The sequence below is a fragment of the Protopterus annectens genome, chromosome 6.part0 (assembly GCF_019279795.1).
Source record: "Protopterus annectens isolate FY-2018-M chromosome 6.part0, PAN1.0, whole genome shotgun sequence".
Taxonomy (NCBI): domain Eukaryota; kingdom Metazoa; phylum Chordata; order Ceratodontiformes; family Protopteridae; genus Protopterus; species Protopterus annectens.
Genome location: NC_056737.1, coordinates 6,302,163 through 6,323,141, shown reverse-complemented (window position 1 = coordinate 6,323,141; position 20,979 = coordinate 6,302,163). Strand labels below are relative to the sequence as shown.

Sequence of the window (20,979 nt, the reverse complement as noted above, 5' to 3'; positions counted from 1 at the left end):
TAATCAAGAAAATTTGGCTTTATCTGCAGGTATTATTTTGCACCTGATAAATCCAGAAAATGACATCTCAATGTCATGGAACGTCTTTAGAGAGTTTCAAGTCTTTTTTGGGATATAAAATTAATGAAGATAAAATAAAGGCTATGGCCACAGACCTATGTACTCACACACAAATTAAGCAATACTCATTTTTATGGGGAGAGAAGATGAAATACTCAGAAGTATTGATTAAAAAGGCTTCCGTTATGGTAGCCAAGGATATGTAGGAAAACAATAAACAAACCATAATACAAAAACTGAGAAACTGGAATTTCTTGTTTGTGGTATGCATGTAGTAAGATACAAACGGTGAAAATGTTTTTCGTCCCTTTAGTTTTATATACTGGTCAGGCATACTTTTATCATCCACAGAACAAGATGTGGACAATAATTAATAAAGAGTTGAAGGAATTTATCTTGGAGGGAAAGAGTTAAGTGGGATAAGCTGATTCGGACAAACTAACAAGGTGATTTAGGATTAACTGATTTAAAGGGATATTGTAGAGCTACACAATTAAGGTTCATATACATAACACAAGCAAAAGGTTATAATTTAAATATAAAGGGATGATGATGAGGAGTGGTTCAAGAAATTAAGAACGTAGGATTACGGATGCTGATCCTTAAAGAAAATAATAACCATACAGAATTTTATATTCATAAAGTAGCAGAAAGTATTCTAAGAACTAAGCTAACATGATGTAGAAAGGACATTTTTCCAATAGGGATGACTGCAAGTACAGCTACAGAAAATAGGCAAAAGGAGGCTGGAATTTACTGGAGAAAACTGACAAAGAAACCAAGGTACTGAGAACAGATAAACTAGGGAGGGGAAGCTAATAAAGTGGGATGAGGCCAAGAAGACATTTGGACTACAAGGCTAGAGTATACCTTCCCCACCAGGAATTGATATCAGAGTATTGACAAATGGATAAGGGAATCCTAAATGAAAGACCTGCTCTGGCAGAGTTTTCAGCTGAATCTTGAAAAGAAGCTGCTCTTAAAAAAAAAGAGCTACTTAATAGGGCATGTGGCGATGTGAAGTATTGTCAGTTATGGCAGGAAAGGTAGGGCAGTGGATGTGTAACATATGCCAGCATAGCTAGCTGGAGTTTTGTAAGGAATTATATGTCATTTGTACATCAAGCTGATTTGTAGAGATGCTTGTGTTGAAAAATGTATTTGTAAAGCTGCTTGTGTTAAAAATGTACAAACAGTGGGTCCTGCTGGACAGAAAAGAACTACACCTGTATGTCAGACTGTACTGTAACTGTTGAAATGAATATATTGCAACAGAGAACACTAGAAGACAAGAGGTTAATCTCAGTCCAGCTAACTTGGAAAAATAGTCAAATTAAATCACCTAGTTTAGGCCATAATTGTATCTTACAGTTCTGACCTAAGCCGGAGACAAAATGTCTGTAAAAATCAGGACTAGGAATCCTACTGCATTGTCCTTAGGGGTGAACTAATTGCTACTCTGAAAGGATGGAAGTTTTTGAAATGGTTTTATAGCTTCCAGCTGGTATAACACATCTTAACAATCTTTATGTATGTGCATGATAACACATATGTGCTAGATTCCTGTTCAGTTTCAAGTAAAGGAGGTAATGTGGGAACCAGAAGTCAGATGACCAGATGTATGTGATGTCATTCTGGAATCCAGTGCTGAAATGATGTTTTAATACTAGATGAGACGGACGTCTCAGGGTAGTCTGTTTCTGAAACCTGAAAAAGAAGGATTACTCACCCACATCATATTGCCTTGCTCTAGTAAGTGAACTAGGGGACAGTAATTCTTTAGATCACTCAAGAAAATATAGTGAGATTAGTTAAGAATTGTTTTTCTGTGTGTGTGAACCTTTCCATCTGTGTTATTTTCAATATTGCCTGCGATTGAAACTCTGGTGTTTATTGTAATTAGATATTTAATATTTTCAAATTATTTTATTATTAAATATATTTAAACTTTTTATTGTGGCTGGTCTTTTAGAGAATATTTTAACTTTTGAGAGCACTTATATTTATTTGGTGACACTGTGGCCACTCCTGAAAGCCTTGTTGCATTGGTCAAACACTATCAATTTGTATTAGTATCAATTTTGTTTGGTATAACTGGATATCCTTGTAACAGCCTTAGAGTAGCTGGCTTTGGAGTGTTCTGGTAGCAGTATCTACCTTATAGTCTGGGCAGAGGGGGCATAGCCGGTGAATCTGTGCCAGCATTTTCCAGGTGTGTGTGTGTGTGTGTGTGTGTGTGTGTGTGTGTGTGTGTATGAAAAACAAATCTCAAACACTGTGTGCATCAACTACTTGGAGCAGGGATACAGAGCACTCGTTTCACAGAAAGAGTGGTGGAGGACTTGGCTTGGAACATTCTGCTGAGGACTCAGTGTGGGGTCTTATTTAGGGCCTGGTGAGAGGAAACCCAGCTCCAGGACGGGAGTGTGTTCTCCGTGTACTCTTACACAAAAATGTGCTTGGTGCAGACAGCTGCACCTGAAAATACTGTGCATATCCATTTTTGTCCCAAGTGAAAATCCTTCACTGGTGTCAGTGGTGAGGATCCAGGCTCCTTGATTACTGGCCCAGAGGAAGGATGTCACAGGCCATATAAAATATTGTATAATATCTACAAGCATCAATCACAGGAGATTAGAAAAGACTGGGAAAAGAAACTGGAAAAGCAATTTACAAGAGAACAATGGGAGGACTTAATGCATGGCTCCCGAGTATGTATCTAAGTGCAGACAATTTAGGATGTTTGCTTGAAGTGTTTCCATAAGTATTTTTATACTCCCAAAAGACTCCAAATAAATCTCCACAGCAAATGTTGGAGGTGTGAAGTGGAAGGAATGGGTAACTGGAAACATATGTTTTGGGAATGAAATATGTTCTCAGACTTTTAAAATTCTCTATAGACTACTCCGTCAGAAATATTGGGATAGCAAATGGCTTACCTAACAAAATGATTCTTTTGAGCTGGGATACAAGATCTGATTTGCCTATACATAGTAAGGCCTTGTTGTGCTGAATTCTCTTGGCTGCCAAAAAAGCAGTTAGTTGGTTTAGACTTTCATTTCCATCTTCCAGTATGTTTTAAGCACCAATGATTATAAAAGCAATAAAAGAACTGGAAAAATGGGTCTTTAGAAAAGGGAAAGAGAAAATTATACAGAAATAAAGGGAAACTGCAGGAGCAATACATGCAATATAATGTTCAGGAGGAGGAGGAGAAGTGAGGTTTATGGGAAGGCAGGAATTCAGCGATTTATGTAAAGCTGGACTGATGACAGCTACACAGAAAGAAAAGAAAAGATGTATGATGTAGAATGTATGCAAATGGAAAAATGTTTACATGGCTTGTTTTCTTTTCAGTTAATGCATATTTTTTGGGACTCAGTAAGGTCATTTAAAATGGATCCTTACTTTTTCTCCAGAATCCTTCAGTTGTTGCTTCTGTTTCAGTTTTCTCCCTTTTGCCAACTGCTTCTGTAGCTCTAGTTCTGCCTCATCTTCTTCAATTACAACTGGGAAGTCAGGACCTTTTGCTTCCTCTACAAAGGAAAAAAGAAAATATTAATTTTGTGCTAGCAAAATATAAAGGCATAACCAAAGTTAAAGCAATGCACACTAAAAGCATATAAAATAAAAAGTAGCAGCAAACAAAGGAAAAATGCATACCTAAATGTATATATATTTCAAGTTGACTTCCTTCCTTTATGCAATACCTCCTGAATAAACAAGTCCTACCATAACATTACCAAGCTAATCAAAGCAGAAACTACAATAAAAATTTTGTTAAGGACCAAATAAGCCATGTAAGTAACCTACTTTAAGTAGTCGACAAATGTAAAAGGCAGTGCCATATATTCACACATAAGTCTGCAATGTCCTGTGGTTTTTCTCCCAAATTAATCTACCAAAATCACAACTAATTCAAGCCAGAAATACTTCTTCAGACTCCAGTAAAAAGGAAATTATGTATGGATCCTTTTCTCATAACAAGTCCAGCAACTGTGAAACACCTTGTAAATATCCACAGATATGACTTGCAAAATAATTAGTTGTTAGCACCACACCTATTATACTACAGAAAAAATACACTAGTTACATCAGCATCAATCTTTTTCTCCTATTTTGTAAATGGGGTCTGGGTGTCATATCAACACTGACCATCACCTACAGCCAATGTTCACATCATGACAGATGAAAAATATTAATACTATGGCTACTACTACAGTTTTACAAGTACAGAAAATATTGCACACAATAACTACACCAATTACATCACAGTCAAAAAACAACACTACAAATTTGAAATATTAACTACACAAGTTACATAATGACAGACAAAAAAAGATGAATACTGCTGTAGTTTAACAAGTACAGAAAACAGTACACACAATGACCACACAAGTTACAGAATGATAAAAATGAGTAGCACTACTACAGTTTCACAAGTACGGGAAAGAGTACTGTTTTACATACAGCTGAATAAAAAATCAGTTATCACCTTCTAAGAAATGTTACTTACACTGTGCAATACTACCATATGAGTAAGACATTCCTTGCACTAAATATACTTTAACACATTTCTGATGTACAGTTCTAGGAATAAATAAATCAGGGATTTTTTTCCAACTGACTATGAGGATAAAAATGGGACACCACAAACAGCTTTTGCTACATGCCCCCCTCACTGTTTAAAATGTGTGCTTGATACAATTCGAAGGACCATAAATGAGTCTGTTAAAAGACCAAGGCTACATGAAGCATTCCTCCTATGAATAATTAGCAGGGTGGACTTGCAAATTACTTTTCAAAGTTTCAGGATGCGCAACACCAGCTCTTATACTTGTGATAGGATTCTGGTCAATATGTACCAGTGTTTTTTGAAAGGATAACCTGTAAATATCAAGTCTTTGTAATCACAAGTTATTCTTTCTTTTCTTTAAATGACCTCCAGAAAGCCATGTACAAAGAAAACAGGATTCAATGGATAACGTCATCTTCCAGTATTAGATTACCTCATGCCACTTATTTTACCCTCTAAATACTACTTAGGGGTATGTTCAGTGACCAGAAATCTTTCAGTACCTTTCAGTTTCTTTATTTCCATTTTTTTGCCACAGCACATGAAGACATTACCTCCTTTTTTCTATTCAAATCTCTCACTGATTCTGAAAGGAATCTACGTGAAATAAGAGAGATGACATTCTTTCTTGAGTTTTCAGTCAGTCACTGCCTGCAATTTTACACAATGACTTTATGTCTTACTGAAGCCAGTACAATGTTATGAATCACAAATGCAGCTAAAACAGAATTTTTTCCCAAAGTTTTAGCTGAATCAGAAATGCCTATATGAAGAACATTGATAAGTTATATTACGACATGGCATAAAACAAAACGAATAATCTTAATTTTTGTCCAGTAAAGCACTGCTGTTACCCATATGAATGCATAAAATTAAGAAGAAATATGAGACATTGCTTGAAGTTACCATATCAGGCCTCTTAAGCATCACATATTATCCAGATATAAAACAGTGCCGATATAGCTGACAACTAAGTTAGATAGTGTAGGAGATGTGCCCAAACTAATTACAACTACAACTTTGAATGCATAAAGTACAGTTGTGTACACTTACCATAAATGTAGATGTTCGAGTGTATTCACTGTTGCAGTCATTACATTTGGGTTATCTGCTTGCAGGTAGCCCTCAGTCGGCCTGATTAACAAAGTCTTGGGTCCTGTGTCGGTTGCTGTCCCTTCTTCCATGACATCAGGTCGTCAGGGGTATAAAACATGCAGCCAACGCCATTACATCAGTTTTTCTTGCCCAGATGTCAGGTGCCCCTCTAATGGGAAGCAATTAAATATAAAAGCACAAAGATATACCTCCAACAAAAGAGCAAATACACCAAAAATGCTTTTAAGCATAGTAAAGGAATGTAGAAGTATAGCCAAAAGAAGCTAGGGGGCTGGAGGGAGGGTAACCAGGACTGCAACAGTGAATAAACTCAGACAGCTACATTTATGGTAAGTGTACACGACTGTACTATGTTCTTTGTGTTTCACAGTTGCAGTCATTACATTTGGGTAGATTCCCAAAGCTATGGTTGGGAGGAGGAATTTAGATAGCATTAAGGCCAGCTATAAGGCCCTGCAAGACTGAGGTGGCAAAGCCAGCTCTGGATTTAGAGAAAATTGGCAAATGATAATGCATGGTGAAATTATGTACAGAACTCCAGATAGCAGCTTCTAGGATATCCCTGGTAGGGACACCTCTGAGAAAGGCTGTAGAGGTAGATGCAGCCCTGGTGGAGTGAGGTCTGATCCCCTGGGGGATAGGTGTTCTGTGGTGCGTATAGCAGAAATGAATGCAATGGCTTATCCATTTAGAAATGGTTTGTTTTGAAATAGCCTTCCCCTCTGCCCCTGCAAGCAAATGCCACCAGCAGTTGTTCAGATTTCCTTTGAGGCTTAGTCCTGTCCAAGTAGAATCTAAGTTGTCTGTGCACATCTAAGGAATGCAGTATCCGTTCCCCTTTATTTTGTGGACTGGGAAAGAAGGTTGGCAAATGAATGAACTGATTAAGAGCCACACTGAATACCACCTTGGGCATGAAGGATGGACTGGTTCTGAGGGACACCCTGTCTGCATGAAAAATGATGAAAGTCTCCACTGCCATAAGGGCCTGTAATTCAGATACCCTTCTAGCTGAAGTTATTGCTAAAAGGAAAGCTGTTTTCCAAGAAAGAAATTTTAAGTCTGCAGTAGCAGCTGGCTCAAAAGGAGGGAGAGTGAGTTTCTCCAAGACAAAGTTAAGGTCCCAGGTTGGGGTTGGAGCTCTCCTGGGTGGTCTCAAATGTTTGGCCCCTCTGAGGAACTGCTTGAGCAGTGGATGAGAGAATAGGGGAGGTTCTGTGTTATAATGAGCTGAAATGGCTGAGGCGTGGATTTTAATGGAGGAAAAAGACAGGCCCTTGTGAAGCATCTCAGTTAAGTTTTGTAAAATCTGAGGTAAATTGGGAGCTGCTGTGCTCATCCCTTGAGATTGGTTCCAGGCACAGAATCTTTTCTATTTTTCAGCATAAGATTTTCTAGTACTAGGCCTCCTTGCCTCTAAAATGATATCCATCACAGGTTTGCTGAGGGATGGTAAAGGAGAGATTAAATAATTAGCCAGACTGCAAGGTTGCAAGGTTCAGTGTTAGAAGCTGAGGGTGCAGAAACTGGTTCTCCTGCTGAGACAGCAGGGAAGGAGTCTGAGGCAGGTGCCATGGAGATAACCATGACACACTGCGCAGGAGGGGGTACCAGTGTTGGCACGGCCAGTCTGGAGCAATCAAAATCACCCTTGGTTTGTCCTGTTTGATTTTTAGTAGTACTTTGGAGAACAGAGCCAGAGGGGGGATGGCATAGACTGATAGGCTTTTCCAGCTGAAGGACAGAGCATCCACTTTCCAGGCTTGTTTGTGGGAAGTCCTTGTGCAAAATTTGTCCAATTGGTAGCTCTAAGGAGAGGCAAACAGGTCTATATCTGGCCTCCCCCATTTGCTTGTCAACATGCTGAAAATCCTTGGTTCCAGTTTCCACTCGCGTGGGTCCATGAGGTTTCTGCTTAGTCCGTCTGCCAGTGTATTTAATTTTCCTGGCAGGAACTGAGCTTGTAGGTGCACTTGGTAGCTCAAGGCTGTGTTCCACAATGCCATGGCTAGTCTGCAGAGGGGGTAAGAATGTGTACCCCTTGCTTGTTTATGTACCACATAACAGAAGTGTTGTCCGTCTTTACCATTAGTTGTCCTGGAAGAATGTGGTCCTTGAAGGCTGTCAGAGCATTCTGTACAGCTAACATTTTTTGACTGATATGCAGGTGCATTTGACTTGGGTTCCATTTGCCTTGAATGCACTTCCCTGCCAGGTGAGCCCCCCCATGCATAGTCTGATGCTCCTGTTGTTAGGGTTTGGGCAGCAGGGGGTGGTGTGAAAGGTAGTCCCTTGTTTTGGTGGCAGGCCTCTGCCCAACAAAGGAACTCTAGGCGTAGGCAAGGTATGATAGTAGTCATTGTTTCTAGGTCTTGAGAATGTTGACACCATAGGCTTTTTAGATACCACTGTAGTTTCCTCATATGCAGTCTTGCATATGGAATTAAAAGAATGCAGGAGGCCATGAACCCAAGGCTTGCAGTATTTGTCTTGCAGATATAGCAGGGTTTTTGTGGCGACTTGTTTGAAGGTTGTCAAATGAATTTGTTTCTCTGACGTGAGGTAAGCCATCTGGGAAGTTGTATTCAAGCTTGCTCCCAGGAATATAATTTATTGACAGGGTAACAGGTATGATTTATTTTTGTTTATGGTGTGCCCAAGACAAGTTAGAACCCTTTGTACAAAGGCCAGATGATTCAAAAGTACATCCTGGCTTTTCTGCCTGAATTAGACAATTGTCCAGGTATGGGTATATTTGAATATTTCTTTGCCTACAAAATGCAATCACTGGAGCTAGGCACTTTGTGAATACCCTGGGCGCAGTAGATAAGCCAAAGGGCAGTGCAGACAACTGATAGTGCGTGTAGCCTGCTTTGAAGCATAGGTATCTTTTGCAAGATTCCCTGATTGGGATGTGCAGGTATGCTTCTTTTAAATCTAGTGCTGCCAACCAGGCATCTTTGCCTAGCATAGGAAGTAATTGGTGAAGAGTCAGCATCTTGAAATTTGGAATCTCCAGAAAGGTGTTTAGAGTAGACAGGTCCAGGATAGGACCCCATGAATTGTCTTTTATGGGTACCAGGAAAAGTCTCAAGTAGAAACCTTGTCCCTTTTCCTCTTCTGGTACCAGTTAAATAGCCACCATGCTTAAGAGAGAAAGTATTTGTTTTTGGGCCTCTGCCCACTGATTTGGGGTAGGTCCGGCCACCCGCTTGGTGATGGCAACGTGTGGAAGTGAAATTTGCATCCCTGGGACACTATATTTAAAACCCATTTGTCCTGGGTAATGAGTTCCCAATTCTTTGCATGAAGTGCAATCTTTCCCCCCAAAGGGGCAGTCAGTTGATAAGTGCTTGGAAATTTTAAAAGGAAGTCATTGAGACAGCTTACCATAGGGGGGAGTCTTATTATTCCCAGATTTGGAAGTGGAGGCCCCCCAATGCTTAGTTCTGTGTGTCCCCTGGGACTGAAACCTGGGGTTTTTGCTGTGTCTGGGTTCGGCTTGAGATGACCTGGAAGGGCTGGAAAGCACTAATTCTTAGGAGGACAGTGTCTATTAAATCTAGCCAGCTGAACTTGTAAAAAATCTTTGACAGTTTGCATAGATTTAGCTTTATATTCCATCTTTTAAGAACTTTTTCAGCCTTGTTGCCAAACAAGTGGTCCTGACTTAAAGGAGCATCCAACAATTTAGCTTTAACATGATCAGGCAAAGATTGCTCCTTAAGCCAAGCATGCCTTCTAAGCACAGACCCAGTAACAGCAGCCCTCTAAAGAATCAAAACCACTAAGCAGTGGGGGGCCTCCACTTCCAAATCTGGGAATAATAAGACTCCCCCCACTGCTTAGTTCTGTGTGTCCCCTTGGACTGAAACCTGGGGTTTTTGTTGTGTCTGGGTTTGGCTTGAGAAGACCTGGAAGGGGCTGGAAAGGACCAATTCTTAGAGGGTCAGTGCCTACTAAATCTAGGAGGCTGAACTTGTAAAAAATCTTTAACAGTTTGCATAGAGTTAGTTTTATCTTCCATCTTTTTAAGAACTTCCTCAGCCTTGCTGCCAAACAGGCGGTCCTGATTTATGGAGCATCCAACAATTTAGCTTTAACATGATCAGGCAAAGATTGCTCCTTAAGCCAAGCATGCCTTCTGAGCACAGACCCAGTAACAGCAGCCCTGCAAGAGGCCTCTAATAAATCAAAACCACATTGCAAAGTATGTTTTCCAACTTGTTCAGCAGAATGCATTAAATCCTGTAATTCTTTATTTTCCACACAGTCAGGAATCAACAATATTTTCTGCTTAAGCAGTCCATTAACATGTTGCTGATACTTTAACATACGAAACTGGCAGTTTAAAGCCCTAATGGCCAAGGTTGCAGAAGTGTAAACCTTCTTACCCCATCTAACCAACGCCCTGGAGTCTCTATCAGAAGGGGTAGGATTCTTAGCAGTAGAAGCCTTAATGCCCGTGGGCCCCTGTGATATAGTCTCTGGATCTGCAATAGGATTTTTAAAAAGGACCTTGTGGGACTCCGGGACCCTGTAGTATCTGTCAGGTTTTCTGGGAGCAGGAGGCAGGGAATCAGGGGCCAAACTAGATTCCGAAAAAGCATCATCAACAATGTCTAGTACAGGAGGAATAGCTAAAGGCCTATGCTGAGGTAGGAGAAGAAAATCCCTAAGCCTCTTTTTTGAATCAGAATAATCCTGGCTTTCCCAGTGGAAATGCTCCCTTAGAGTATGTAAGGTTTCCCCAAAAGAAAAATCCTCAGAAAGGGGAAGCAGAGGGAATGGAGTCCTCTGAATCAGAATCTTCATAAGTAGATAAGGGCAAATCCAGACCATCAGAAGAATCAGAAAAAACAGAATCCTGATCAGAAGATTCATAATCAACTTCAGTCCTAGGCCTCTTAGAAGGGGGGGGGGGTTGGCTACCCCTGATTAGAGTTATTAGATCTTTAGCCATTCTTATCATTTGTTTTTTAGGCATAGAGGCCTGAGAATGTGGCCTGGGCATCGTTTTTTTTAGGCATGAATCGAGATTTAGGCCTAAGTAAAGAAGGTGGTGTCAGTTTAATATGCAAGTCCGTAGGCCTGAATACACCCTCAGAAGCTGGTGCGCCTGCACAGCGGCCGGACCCATCCAAAGTAGAGACATCCGCGGGTTCCATAGTTGAAGAATCTCGTGGCATACCGGACTCCGAATGGGTCTCAGTGGAGGCCTGCGAATCAGAAGTAGCGGGTATCAGGGGCTGCAAAAATGCACCTCACTGAGCACCGGCGAACTGGCGACTGGCGTAGGAGAAGCGTCGTCGGCAGTTTTGGACCTCGGCAGCCTGTCTCCATCTTTATCTTTGCGTTTTTTCGGAATCCTGGTAGTCAGATGGCTTACCGAAGACATTTCTGGATAATTAAACCGAGAACCGAAATATTTAGAGGCGAAAATATACTGACAACAGATAGTGTGCTGATTAAATAAAGCAGAAAACCGACAGCAAGGTACGTCGTGGTCAGGGCCTAGCCAAGGAATACAGTACGAATGAAAATCTTTATGAGGTATTTGCTTTCCACAAGTAAAGCAATTATTAACTTTTACTGACATCGTTAAGGAGCAAGAAAAAGTTTCCCCAACGGGGTACTTGACTTTAATTGAAGACTTCGGTTCTGAAACTCGAAAATGAAAATTTCAGGAGTCTGCCGACTGGCAGTTGCGAACTGCTTCTGCTTCGGGACCGCACGGCAAGAAAGACGGATGTAATGGCATTGGCTGCATGTTTTACACCCCTGACGACCTGACATCATGGAAGAAGGGACAGCAACCGACGCAAGACCCAAGACTTTGTTAATCAGGCCGACTGAGGGCTACCTGCAAGCAGATAACCCAAATGTAATGACTGCAACAGTGAAACACGGAGATCAATGTAATATTTATCAACATTGTAATCAGATTTAAATGCATCATGAAAGACCTTTTAGCAACTTAGTTATCAAAAATCAGAGCAATTCAGTAAAAAAGAAATGGTGATATCTACAACAGTGAAACAATAAAATGATAACAATGTCAAACATTTATAGTCATTTTATTAAAATCATACAAACCGCCTTCGTAGGACAAAAAATTCTGCCTGGCAGTTAGAGAGGGCATTACGTCTCTGAACGGTTAATGAGCTCCTTCCTGTAAACAAGGGTACATGATCTGATTCCATGTACCTTCATTTGATTTCTGTCTGACATTACACAGGTCAGGGAACCTAACATTACTCCTCGGTCGCCCCTGAAAAATTATACTTGTGCCTACTGTTCTTACTTGGTTAACAAATGAATAAATAAAAAGTCTACCAATGACAGAAGCTGTATATAATACAGCACCTTCCATAATATAATTACACAATTGAGCACATCCAATCAAGTTCTTTGCCCAGACTTAAAGATGTTAAAGTCCATTCTTTAAAATAACCAGAGCCTCTTTTTGTTTTAGTTTGTTTTTAGTAATTCTGCTCTGCCTTTTCTCTTTAGTATATCACAGCAATACAGCAGTCTTAATAGCAGTAATACCATTATTAGAATTATGAACTTCAGACAAATAAGCAACAACTGCAGTATTAATATTAGTATTCTGATATTTAACCTTAAACTATGGGTTACAACCTATCTTAGCAACAAAGAAAAGGGCCAGAAAATTGGGTACTGAGCCAACTGAGATTTACAAAGACTTCTCTCTGCTTACCTAGTGTTCTCTAGTCACCAGACTAGAGAGATCACAGATGTGCCTGTCTTTAGGGATGGCTTGCACTTGGCAGATCTTTTTAATTTTATAAACATCGGTCAGACTGCAGCTAAGTTTGTAGGTAGTGGCAACAGTACACATTGCCTACAGTGGTGATTCATCTAGTCAGTAAATAGTACTCTGCATTCAAATAAGGGTTGCTGATTACTTGGTGACCAATTAGAAAGGAATGCAAAGTGAGCTAATAAGTGCAGCAGCTGGGAAAATTCAGATTTGGGAGAGGGCTTTAAAAAATCCTGCTGAAAGTAAACTATTTGCACATGTAAACACCCAATGCAAAAATGTGATTCAAAAACACTTTGAATCCCAAGCAGAAGCAATTTAATAAAGTTTTTAATGGCTCTTTGTATGCATTCAAACTAAACAGAAACAAGACTTCACAAAGTACAGTTTTGTACCTACCATAAATGTAGATGTCCGAGAGGTATGCATCTGCAGTCCTAACATATGGGTTGTCCTGCCTCAGGCAGCCCTTCGGTCGGCCGGATTCCAAAATCTGGGTCTGGCCTCGGCTGATGTCGCACTTCACCCGACGTCATAGCTGCTGTCAATTGGGTATAAAGGCATCAGCCGACGCCATTTTCCTCAGTGTTTCTTGCCCCAGATGCCAGGTGCCCTCTAGGGAGGCTAAATTTGGATAAATGCAAATGATTCCAAACAGTAGAGAGCAAATAAAAATAAACATGTATATACATATATACAAATACACCATAATAGATTCCCCCAGCCAGCTACAGGATGGGCAAATACCCTAGGAGTACCACAGAGGGGAAGGAGGGTGGGTAATCCTGACTGCAGATGCATACCTCTCGGACATCTACATTTATGGTAGGTACAAAACTGTACTATGTCCTTCAAGGATGCATCTGCAGTCCTAATATATGGGTAGAATACCATAGCCAAACTGGGGGAGATGGCACTAAGAAGATTATGGTGTAGTTAAGATCCCTTGCAAAACAGCAGTGGCAAAACCTGCTCGGGATCTGGAGTATAAAGGAAGATTATAATGCTTGGCAAATGTATGCACGGAGCTCCAAGTAGCAGCCTCTAAAATGTCTTTGGTAGCCACTCCTCGTAAGAAAGCTGTAGTAGTGGCTGTAGCCCTTGTGGAGTGAGGTCTGATGTTTTCTGGAGTTGTCTTTCCATGAAAAGAGTAACAAAATCTAATGCAATTTCCTATCCATTTTGAGATTGTCTGTTTTGAAATTGCTTTTCCTTCCATTCCTGTTGCATATACCACCAGAAGCTGGTCAGTTTTTCTATTGTTCTTGGTTCTGTCCAGGTAGTAGCACAATTGTCTGTGCACATCCAAGGTATGCAGTAGTCTTTCCCCCCTGTTCTGTGGGTTGGGGAAGAATGTTGGTAGGTGGATTGCTTGGTTTAATGATACCCTGGAGACCACCTTTGGCATAAAAGTAGGATTAGTCCTCAAAGACACTCTATCCTGATGGAAGATAAGGAAGGGCTGTACTGCCATTAATGCCTGTAATTCAGAAACCCTTCTTGCTGAAGTGATTGCAAGCAGGAAAGCAGTTTTCCAAGATAAGAACTGTAATTCTGCTGTTGCTGCTGGTTCAAAAGGGGGAAGTGTTAACTTTTCTAACACAAAGTTCAGGTCCCATGTAGGCAAAGGTGGCTTCCTTGGAGGCTTTACATTTTTAATTCCTCTCAGAAACTGCCTGAGTAGAGGATGAGAGAAGACTGGAGGATCCATGTTGTATTCTGCTGAAATTGCTGATGCATGAATCTTAATGGAGGAGTAAGACAGGCCATTGTGGAAAAGCTCTGCTAAATATTCCAGGATGTTAGCTATGTTTGCCAATGATGCATTTTCTCCTTTTGCTGCGCTCCAAATGAGGTATCTTTTCCATTTTGCTGAATAAGTTTTCCTTGTGGAGGGTCTGAGCCTCCAGGATAATGTCTTTAACCCTTTGCGATAAATCTGGGTTATTTTGTTTTATGTAATGTTCCAAGCAGCTAGCTGCAGTGTTTTCAAGTTTGGATGCAGGATTTTGAAGTTGTTCTGTGTTAGCAGTAAAGGAACTAGAGGTAGAGGCCATGCGTGTGCCCGAGACATACTCCTCAGTAGCGGGTACCAATGCTGCCTCGGCCAGTCTGGAGCTATCAGGATGATCCTTGGGTGATCTTCTTTGATCTTCAGTAGCACTTTGTGCATCAAAGGAAGAGGTGGGAATGCATATGCTGTCAGGTTTTCCCAACTGAAGGATAGGAGTCCACCTTCCAAGCAAGTGGGTGGTATGTCCTTGTGCAGAATTTTCTCAATTGGTGGTTGTGTGGGGATGCGAACAGGTCTATTTCTGGTAGTCCCCATTTCTTTGTAATGGATTTGAAGATGTCTGGATGCAGCATCCATTCGTGGGCATCCGTGGTAGTTCTGCTTAAGATGTCTGCTAGTATATTTTCTTTCCCTGGCACAAATATGGCCTGGAGCTGAATGTTGAGGTTCAGGGCCACATTCCAGAGGTCCATTGCCATCCGGCATAGAGGGTATGAATGTGTGCCTCCCTGTTGGTTGATATACCACATAACTGTGGTGTTGTCCGTCCTTATCAGCAAATGACCTTGTTGAAGAAACGGTCTGAATGTCTGAATTGCCTGTTTTACCGCCAGCATCTCTTTTTGATTTATATGTAGGTTCAGCTGGTCTTGTGTCCATAAGCCTTGTATGTACTTGTCCACCATGTGTGCCCCCCAACCGAGGTCTGAGGCGTCCGTGGTGATAGTCTGGCTTGGGTGAGGGCTGTGGAAAGGCAGTCCTTTGTTCAATTGACAGGCCTGAGCCCACCACTGGAATTCTTGCTTCAGGCATGGAATTATTGGAATTTGGGCTTCTAGGCTGTGCTTGTGCTGAGACCACAAATTCCTTAGGTACCACTGCAAAGTACAGTTTTGTACCTACCATAAATGTAGATGTCCGAACAGGATAGCATCTGCAGTCATAACAAATGGGTTGTCCTGTCGTCAGGCAGCCCTTCGGTCGGCCGGATTCCAAAGTCTGGGTCCGGCTTCGGCTGATGTCGCACTTCACCCGACGTCATCTCTGCTGGTCTCCGGGTATAAAGGCATCAGCCGACGCCATTTTCCTCAGTGTTTCTTGCCCCAGATGCCAGTTGCCCTCTTGGTAAGCTAAATTTTGGATAAATGCCAATGTTTCCAAAAAAGTAGAAGGCAAACACAAAAAATAATAATGTATGTACATATATACAAACAAATACACCATAAGAGACTCCCTCCCCAGCTAGCTATTAGGAGGGTAAATACCCTAGGAGTACCACAGAGGGGAAGGAGGGTGGGTAATCCTGACTGCAGATGCTATCCTGTTCAGACATCTACATTTATGGTAGGTACAAAACTGTACTATGTCCTTCAAGGATGCATCTGCAGTCATAACAAATGGGTAGAATACCATAGCCAAACTAGGGGAGGAGGAAGAAGAATTATGGTGTAGTTAGGATCCCTTGCAGTACAGCAGTGGCAAACCCTGCTCGGGATCTAGAGTACAGAGGTAAATTATAATGCTTGGCAAATGTATGCACGGAGGTCCAAGTAGCCGCCTCAATAATGTCCTTGGTTGCCACTCCTCGTAAGAAAGCTGTGGTAGTGGCTGTAGCCCTTGTAGAATGAGGTCTTATGTTCTGTGGAATTGGTTTTCCGTGGTAGGAGTAATAGAATCTTATGCAATTTCCTATCCATTTGGAGATTGTCTGTTTGGAAATTGCTTTTCCTTCCCTTCCTGTTGCATAGGCTACTAAAAGCTGGTCAGTTTTTCTGTCACCTTTGGTTCTGTTCAGGTAGTAGCGTAACTGTCTATGTACATCCAAGGTATGCAGCAGTCTTTCCCCTGTTCTGTGGATTGGGAAAGAAGGTAGGTAGGTGGATTGCCTGGTTTAAAGACACTCTGGATACCACCTTAGGCATAAATGTAGGATTAGTTCTCATGGACACCCTATCTTGATGGAAGATTAGGAAGGGTTGTACTGCCATTAAGGCCTGTAGTTCAAACCCTCCTTGCTGAAGTAATTGCCAGTAGGAAAGCAGTTTTCCATGATAGGTGTTGAAGATCTGCTGTTGCTGCTGGTTCAAATGGAGGGAGTGTCAATTTTTCTAGCACAAAGTTCAAGTCCCATGCTGGTAATGGTGGTTTCCTAGGAGGTTTTACATTCTTGATCCCTCTGAGGAACTGCCTGAGTAGAGGATGCGAAAAGACAGGTGGATCGAAGCTGTATTCTGCTGAAATAGCTGATGCATGTATCTTGATGGAGGAATAGGACAGGCCTGTATGTAGAAGCTCTGCCAAGTACTCCAGGATGTTAGCAATATCTATGTTCGACACATCTTTTCCTCTTTCATTACTCCAAATGACAAATCTTTTCCATTTTCCTGCATAGTTCCTTCTGGTTGAAGGTCTGCGGGCTTCAAGGATAATGTCTTTAACCCTTTGGGATAGATCTGGGATAGTTGCTGCTATGTGATGTTCCAGGCAGTCAGTTGCAAGGTTTTTAGGTTTGGGTGCATGATGTTGTAGTTGTTCTGAGTTAACATCAAAGGCATCAGGGGTATTGACCACATTCTCCCCTGAGACATGCTCCTCAGCAATGGATACCAGTGTTGTCTTGGCCAATTCGGAGCTATCAGGATTATCCTTGGGCGTTCCTCTTTGATTTTCAGTAGTACCTTGTGCATCAAAGGAAGAGGTGGAAATGCATATGCTGTCAGGCCTTTCCAACTGAAGGATAGAGAGTCCACCTTCCATGCAAGTGGGTGGTATGTCCTTGTGCAGAATTTTTGAGCTGGTGATTGAGTGGGGATGCGAATAGGTCTATTTGTGGCATTCCCCATTTCTTTGTGATGGCCTTGAAGATGTCCGGTGTAGCATCCATTCGTGAGCATCCGAGGTGGTTCTGCTTAACATGTCTGCTAGGGTGTTTTCTTTTCCGGCACAAATATTGCCTGTAACTGGATGTTGTAGCTCAGAGCCATATTCCAAAGGTCCAGAGTCATTCTGCATAGGGGTATGAATGAGTACCTCCCTGTTTGTTGATGTACCACATGACTGTGGTGTTGTCTGTCCTTATCATTAAATGGCCTTCTTTGAGGAATGGTCTGAATTTCTGGATTGCTAGTTTTACTGCCAGCATTTCTTTTTGGTTTATGTGCAGGTGCAGCTGGTCTGGAGTCCACAATCCTTGTATGCATTTGTCCAACATGTGCTCCCCAGCCTAGGTCTGAGGCGTCCGTTGTGATGGTTTGGCTTGCTTGAGAGTTGTGGAAGGGCAAGCCTGGGTTTGACTGGCATGCTTGAGCCCACCATAGGAACTCCTGTTTCAGGCATGGGATTAGTGGGATTTCGGTTTCTAAGCTGTGCCTGTGTTGAGACCATAAATTCTTTAGGTACCACTGTAGCTTTCTCATATGCAGTCTGGCATGTGGGACCAAGATTATGCATGATGCCATGAAGCCCAAGGCCTGCAGTACTTTTCTTGCTGTTAGTTTGTTCTGCTTTGTTAATGCTAAGAAGTAAAGAGGGAGTTGTTTTGTTTTTCTGCAGTTAGGAATGCCATTTGTTTTGCTGTGTCCAATTCCACCCAAGAATGTTCTTGTTTGGGATAGTATCAGTCTTGACTTTTGTAAATTGACTGTGTATCCCAGGGCTTGTAGTAAGCAAATGACTCTTTGTAAATCTGTTGTCAGCTTGCTTTTGTTGTCCGCTTGTAACAGGCAGTCGTCCAGGTATGGATAAATTTGGATTCCCTGTAGCCTGCAGTGAGCGATTACTGATGCCAGGCATTTTGTGAATACTCTGGGCAGTAGATAAGCCAAAGGGCAATGCTGAGAATTGATAATGCTCTGATCCTGCAAGAAATCTGAGGTATCTTCTGCAATTTGGTCGTATGGGGACGTGCAGGTATGCCTCCTTGAGATCTAGAGTTACCAGCCAACACTCCTTGCCCAGCATGGGAAGAAGCTGCTGTAGGGTCAGCATTTTGAATTTTGGGACAATGATGTATGTGTTTAAGACGGACAGGTCGAGAATAGGTCTCCAACTTTTCTCTTTTCTTGGTACTAGGAAGAGTCTGGAGTAGAATCCTTTGCCCTGTTCTGTTATTGGTACTCTTTCCACAGCTCTTATCTTTGTTAATTGCGCTATCTGCTTTAGAGCTTCTGTTTTTGATTTGGAGGTAGGTTTGGCATTCCTCTTTTTTACTGGTAAGGTGAGGAAGTGGAACCTGTAGCCTTGGTCTATGGTTTGCAAAATCCACTTGTCTTTTGTGATATAGTGCCAATTTTTCGAAAATAAGGCTAACTTTCCGCCTAAAGGTGCTGTTATTTGCTCCCTGGTAGGCGGTGTCAGAGCCAAGTCACTGTGATTGTCCTGTTGCAGTGGCAGTGGTTGTGTCTGTGCCTCAGTTATTGCCTTGCCACTGTCGTCCTCTGTAGGCACCTCCTCTGGATTGATTTCTGCCTCTAGACCGTCTATTCCTGCCTCTGAGATTTTGAGGAGTCTGGAAAGGACCAATTTTGGCAGGCCAGTTCCTGCTAAACCTTGGGGCTGAACCTGTAAGAAATCCTTAACTGTTTGTACAGATTTTGCCTTCTCTTCCATTTTCTTCATTACTTGCTGAGCAGGTGTACCAAATAGACTGGCCTTATCCATAGGAGCATCTAACAGCTTTGCTTTAACATGATCCGGCAAGACCTGTTCTTTCAACCATGCATGCCTTCTTATCACTGTGCCAGTCATGGCTGATCTAAATGAAGCCTCCAGTGCATCATAGCCACATTTTAAAGAATGGTTACTAACCTGCTGAATGCTATTCACCATTTCTAAAACATATTTCTTATCTAAGGAGTCATCAGTGGACAACTTCTTAGTTAACTGATCAAGCATAAACTCTTGGTATTGGATCATATGAAACTGACAGTTTAAAGCTCTAGCTGAGAGAGTAGCAGAGGTGTAAACTTTCCCCCCCCATCTCTCTAAGGACCTGGATTCCCTTTCAGAAGGAATAGGGTTTTTTGCTGAGGTCGAGGCTACTGCCTTAGGCCCCTGGGATATAGTCTCAGGATCTGCAAGTGGGGCCTTGTATAGGTGGTGATGAGTGTCTGGCACCCTGTAAAATCTATCTGGTTTGGCAGGGGCTGGAGGTAAAGTATCAGGAGCAGTGCAAACATCATTAAATGCATCATCCACAACAGGCAGTACTGGAGGTATAGCTAAGGGCCTATGTTGTGGTAAGTGCAGAAATGTCCTAAGCCTTTTTCTGGAATCTGAGAAATCTTGTCCCTGCCATTGGAATTGTTCTCTCATGGCATGTAAGGTTTCCCCAAAGGAAAATTCCTCTGGTGGAGAGGCAGATGGAATGGATTCCTCAGCATCGGAATCTTCATAAGTAGAAAAAGGAGCCTCTGGCTGATCTGAAATGTCTGAGTCATCCGAAGAATCATCAGAGGACACTGGCTCGGGGGGCTCTGCTCTAGGTCTCTTTTCTGGGGGCTGAGAGGCCCTGTCTGGGTGAGATTGGGATCCCCTAATTAAGGATATTAAATCCTCTGCCAGAGTAAGCATTTGTGAACCAGAAGTGGGCCTGTGTGAGGGGGACTTAACAGGCACCGATTTAACAGTTTTGGCTGCTTTAGCCCTGGCAAAGGCCTTAATAGATATGGCTGCAGGAGGCCTAGCAGCACCACGTGCTGGGGTAGAGACATCCAAAGGAATGGTGTCTGATAAATCACTAGGAACCACAGTAGTAGGCAAAACTTCTGAGGCCGATTCAACTAAGGTAGCAGGAGCCTCAGTAGTAGTCATGGATTCGGCTGAAGATTGACCGGTTTCGGTTTCGCTGAAACCGAGACACTCGCTTGCTTAACCGTGGTTTCGCCGAAACCGCGGACCGCCAGTGTCGGTCTTTTCTTTGCTTTTAACAATTTGGGTAGTCGGAGGATCCAACGGCATAATGTACGCAAAATCTGAGCGAAAAACTGTTCAGCAAACTCCGACCGGCCTAAGCGTGTCGGTTGAAGGAAGCACAGGCGAACAGGCTGCTACGTCGTGGTCTGGGCCTAAGCAAGGCAGGCAGTAAGAGTGGAAATCTTTATGAGGTATTTGTTTCCCACAAGTTAAACAGTTATTGACTTTTCTGACATCGGCTGAGGCAAGAAAGAGTCCCCAACGGGTACTTAGCTTTTAGAAGTCTTCAAGTAGTATTCGGTAGTAGTAATCTCTGGATCTGACCGACCGGCACTTGCGAACAGCTTCTGCTTGGCGCCGCGGCAAGAAAGACGGAGGAAAATGGCGTGGGCTGGTGCCTTTATACCCGAAGACCAGCAGAGATGACGTCGGGTGAAGTGCGACATCAGCCGAAGCCGGACCCAGACTTTGGAATCCGGCCGACCGAAGGGCTGCCTGACGACAGGACAACCC

At 42.3% G+C, this 20,979-nt stretch overlaps 1 protein-coding gene across 1 annotated transcript in view; it reads right to left on the bottom strand.

Annotated features, from left to right (window-relative positions):
* The window catches only part of SART1 (spliceosome associated factor 1, recruiter of U4/U6.U5 tri-snRNP), a 1,154,259-nt gene that overhangs the window by 425,807 nt on the left and 707,473 nt on the right, over window positions 1-20,979 (bottom strand). The window contains exon 12 of the mRNA XM_044073787.1: window positions 3,469-3,596. Within this exon, the coding sequence (XP_043929722.1) occupies window positions 3,469-3,596 (128 nt within the window). The remainder of the gene's footprint in view (window positions 1-3,468; window positions 3,597-20,979) is intronic.